This window comes from Echinops telfairi, unplaced genomic scaffold (genome assembly GCF_000313985.2).
Source record: "Echinops telfairi isolate 266 unplaced genomic scaffold, ASM31398v2 ScPeMD7_7469;HRSCAF=8507_0, whole genome shotgun sequence".
NCBI classification, from domain to species: Eukaryota; Metazoa; Chordata; class Mammalia; order Afrosoricida; family Tenrecidae; genus Echinops; species Echinops telfairi.
This window is the reverse complement of record NW_022111372.1, coordinates 44,293,818-44,298,820: the sequence shown is the minus strand read 5'-3', so window position 1 is coordinate 44,298,820 and position 5,003 is coordinate 44,293,818. Positions and strand designations below refer to the sequence as shown.

At 34.8% G+C, this 5,003-nt stretch overlaps 1 protein-coding gene across 1 annotated transcript; it reads right to left on the bottom strand.

Moving 5' to 3' along the window:
* Nucleotides 1–423: 423 nt before the first annotated feature.
* On the bottom strand, nucleotides 424–1,389 carry LOC101639355 (olfactory receptor 14A16-like). The gene has a single exon (XM_004697223.2). It carries the CDS (start codon nucleotides 1,357–1,359, stop codon nucleotides 424–426), a length of 936 nt encoding a protein of 311 aa, XP_004697280.1. The 5' UTR covers nucleotides 1,360–1,389.
* Between the last annotated feature and the right edge of the window lie 3,614 nt (nucleotides 1,390–5,003).

Here is a 5,003-nt window from a genome sequence, read left to right as displayed (position 1 = left end):
GACCAGTGGTATGAGTGGCAAAACAGAGAGGGTAAAGGGAGAATGAGTAGGAAAGAGGGAACCGATTACAGGGAACTGTGTGTGACCTCCTCCCTGGGGGACAGACAACCAAAAAGTGGATGAAGGGAGACGTCGGACAGGGCAAGATATGACAAAATACCCATTTATAAACTATCAAGGGCTCATGCGGGAGGGGGGAGCGGGGAGGGAGGGGAAAAATGAGGACCTAATGTCGGGGGTTTCAGCGGAGAGAAAATGTTTTGAGAAATGATGTACAAATGCGCTTTACACAATTGATGTGTGTATGGATTGGGATAACAGTTGTATGAGGCCCTAATAAAATGTTAAAAAAAAAAAAAGAATAATAGGGAAATTGAGGATTCTATATGTGATGAAATGTGTGCATCATCTTTGTGGTTGTTATTATCGTAACATGATCATCTTCCTCAATATTTTCCAGAAGGCAGTTTGCATGTCCTTGTTCTTCAGGCTGTAGATGATGGGGTTTAGGGTGGGCGGCACAACGGTGTAGAAGACAGACACCAGCAGATCCCAAACTGAAGGGACCTCTGACACTGGCTTCAGGTAGGCTATAGAACCTGTAGTTGTGAAAAGAGTAACGACTACAAGGTGAGGGATGCAGGTCGAAAAGGCTTTTGACCTGCTTTCCACTGATGAAATTCTTAGAACTGTGGAGAAGATGTGAATGTAAGAAACCATAATGGAAATAAAACACACAAATCCTAAGGATGTTGTGACAATTATGGCCCCAATCTCAGCAAGATACTTCTCTGAGCAGGAGAGTTTGAGTAAAGATGGGATCTCACAGAAGAACTGATGGACAAAATTTGACCCACAAAATGATAATGAGAAAGTCACCGATGTATTCAAGAACCCAGAAAAAACCCCACTCAACCATGAAGCAACCACCATTTTCTCACAAGCCTCCTTTTTCATGACTATTTGATAATGTAGCGGATGGCAAATGGCCACATATCGATCATAAGACATGACTGTGAGCAAGGCCATCTCAGCACAAGCAAACAGAACAACCAAAAAGACCTGTGTGGCACACCCCAGAAAGGAAATGGTACCATTTTGGGTCAAAGAATGAAAGATGGCCTTGGGAAGTGTGACTGAGATGAAGCAGAGGTCCAGCAATGACAAGGTCTTCAGAAAGAAGTACATGGGACTGTTGAGGTGCTGGTCTGAGGTGGTAAGAATAATGATGGTGAGGTTGCCCAGCAGAGCTACTAGATAGATGAGCAAGAACAGCATTGTGTTGAAGATTTGACAATCCCTGATATCTGAAAATCCCATGAGGACGAACTCATTCACCGATAAAGTCAGATTGACCATGATTCTCCTCTTTCTGAGGATTGACAAAAAGAAAGACCTAGTGAGACTATAATTATGATATTATAAATGATTTTTGTGTGGCTACATAATTTGAAAATTAAGTGTTTATGTATATTATAATAATAAAGCAAGGTTTTTGTATGTAGACTGATTGTCCACTTCTTTTTATGAATATTTCAAAACTATGAAGACATGAAATGAGGAATTGTCACCTTTGGCACATAATCTAAAAGAAAATTGGAAGAAACTATGCATTAGGTCATATGAGCCACAAAATATAGGAAAATATTTGAGTGGCTATTTTCTCAAGTCTATTAATGCTGCGACTACATGAATCGTATCATTTCAGATACATACCTTACTTCCATTCTGTTGATTTTGACTCACAGCACCCTACAGGATAGAGTCAAACTGCCGCTGTTGGTTTCCAAGGCTATATAAGTCTTTTGGAGAGTCGATCAACTCATCTTTCTCCTGCTGGTGTGTTAGAACCACTGGCCTTGAGTTCAGCAACCCAATGGATAACCCACTAAGCCCCCAGAACTCCTTTAAGATAAATAGGAGAGAAATTAATTCACTACACATGATGGCAACCTTTGACTATTAGAATATACCTCTTTATCATATTGGAATGATGTTAGGATAATCTTTTTGTGTGGTTCGGGTTACCTTTACAAAAGATGAATAACTTGAAAAAAAGTAGTATATTATTCTATAAGTGTATTCAAATTTGAATAGCTATTTGACATTATACCTAAATGAGATAATAATATGTATTTTCACCTGTAAATGAGAAAAAAACAGTGCTTAAGAGAAGCATTCTGGAGCTGGACCATTTAGGTTTAACAATTTTGTATAATTTTTAGAGGTATGATTTAGAAAAGATCCATATAGTCACATTAATTATTATCATTATTTGGTTACTTTTTGTACAAAGAAGGGTACAATTAAGATCGGTTATAATCTGTCCATCACCATCTGTCATGCCATAGTGATTTGCATTTTGCTATCATGGAGAAAGCTGTACCTCCATTATTCAAAGTACCAACAGTGGCACCGATGGTGTACAGCTTTCAGTGAAATTTCCAGACTCAGGCAGAGTTGTTAGAAAGGCCTGTCAAATTACTTCTGAAAATTAGCAAAGGAAAACTTTATGGATCACAGTAAGATATTATTCAATCGAGTGCTAGGAGCTGAGCCTCTTATGTTAGAGGCTCAGGAAGATGACGAAGAATCAAGTGTTGCTTTGCTCTATGAGATATAAGATTATTTTAAGTTGGAGCTAGCTAGATGACAACTGACTTACAAAATTATGAATTATATTAATTTTAGTAATTATATATGATAAAATTATAACTATTATAATATAACTAATCATATCTATTTTAACAATTTATTTTAAGATCAGTGACAATAATTTATAGTAACAATTACTATTTCCTCAAGGTTTTGATAATGTTATGTTTTAAAATATTTTATAGAATATTATAAAAAACCTAATTTAAGAATGTTGAAGCAAAAAATCTCTTTGGAGAAATAAGAGTACAGCATAAGACAACTTAATATTCTAGGATAGGAATGGGCATATACGTGCTTTTCCAGAATAAACAATAATTTAAAGATTCACAATTTGAGTTATTAAATTAATAATCTTTTTTAAATATCCCAAAATATCTCTACCAGTATTTCATCTGTTTTTTTTTTTGCATAGCAGTTTAAAATTGTGTTCATGTTCTTTTGTTCAGGATATTTTTCCTGATGTGTACTCCAAACCTCTACCTCAACCAAAATGTTGTTTCTTTTTTTCTCTTAGACGTGACATGTAGGTTGTCACCTTGGTATAGGTAAGAATAACATTTTGGGTAAGAATGAAAATTCAGATATCATTAAGTTAAAAAATGCTCTCAACATATCACTGCATCTAGATTGATATTCAAAATTGTCTGTAAAAGCAAGTAAAGTATCATGTTCTTCATATAGAGGACGATAGGTGATAAAACCTAGGCTAATTTACTTGCCCATTACCAGAGTGTAAGTGAACCATGGAGTTAGAGTGTGAAGTCTGCTAGGATGTCCTTAAGCTATGGTACCCACCCACTGAACCCGTCACTCTATCAGGATGTGAGTCGGGGTACTGGAGGTCTTTTCCTGAAACTAACAACATAAAAGACAAAGGATGTTTTCAGACAAATAATTATACTCAAATAAGTTATAGGTTAGTGGTCACTGGATGGGAGGAAAAACAAAAGCAATATAGAAAGAAATAAGTGATCAACCATGTAAATTTTATGCAACAGAATATGATGGATTCCACCGAGAGAGTTCAGAAAAGAAATGAGGATAAAAAGGAAAAGTATTCTGGAAATGCATGGCACTGGGAGCCCACCATAATTAATTAAATGTAAATTATTGAAGCATGTATTAGATCATGTTTAGGAGAGCCAAAATATGAACTCGAGGAATATAATAGAGTAATTATATGAAAATGAATTGGGGAAATTTAGAAGTTTTTCAGTAATTTTCAAATCAACCAAGAGAATGGTTTGAAACGCTCAACCCAGACAGAGGTATTATGGAACTCACGATGCTTTCAATTCCAGAAATAAACTACAAATCAATAAGAGAAAGCAGTATGATTACTGAAATGGAGATGCTTACTGTATTACTGAGTAAGCATTCGTTTTGCAAATTAGATCATTTTTATATAGAAAATGAAAACTTCTAATGAATTAGAAATTAAATTATATCTAATTAAAAGTTGTGGATAGAAGAAAAGTTGTTGAATGGCAATGGAGCTGATTTTTAAAAATATCACTCATAGCAGGTTAAATTGAATTGAAATATGTAGAAGGAATCTCTCTAGATAGAATCATAAACTAAATTTATTACATAATAAATTTGCTTAGAATTAAAATATATAGATTAATAATTGATTTAGTAGATATGAGTGTGTTTCCACTTTGATTAATTTGTTACCTACTCTAGCAACACTTAAAAACTGGCATTCACATTTAGCTTTTTTGTTTCTTCTATATGTATGTCTACCTTTACTTTTCCCTTCCTTCTCTTCTTATCTTCCCAATTCTTTTATTTTAATATCTTAATCGATGGGATTATGTGTATGCACAGGGGAGGGGATATCTTCTAAAATATATTGGTTAGATTTTTTTGGTCTTTTCCTTACGCCAAAATATCTGTATTTATTTGTGCCACAGGAGCATCATTATTGTTGAGAACAAAATCTTTAATATCTCAATTATTTATTGTAAATATTTTAATGTAGGTTTTAATTATAAATGTATCAAATTGGTAGGAGTCCTAGTGGTGCTGTGGTGAAAGCACTCAGTTAGAAAACAGAGGTAGAGGTTTGAGCACCGTTCGTCCTGCAGGAGAAAGACTAGGCCGTCAGTTTCCTTATGTAAATATTTACAGTCTTGGAAACCCTACCGGGAAGTTCAACCATAATTTCTGAATTATTTCATTTTGCTGCTTTACTATAAGATAATAGATGATGTATTAAACTTTTTGGATAGACAGATGTTAGATAGATAGGTAAGGTAGCCCTATAAATAACCTTCCACATCCAAGATACACATACTTCTTTGTATTTACACTTAATGGCCCATAAATACAATATGCTCTCA

What these genes read in the sequence shown, in the direction of transcription:
- LOC101639355 (XM_004697223.2), bottom strand. Translation starts at nt 1,359, where the DNA reads ATGGTCAATCTGACTTTATCGGTGAATGAGTTCGTCCTCATGGGATTT.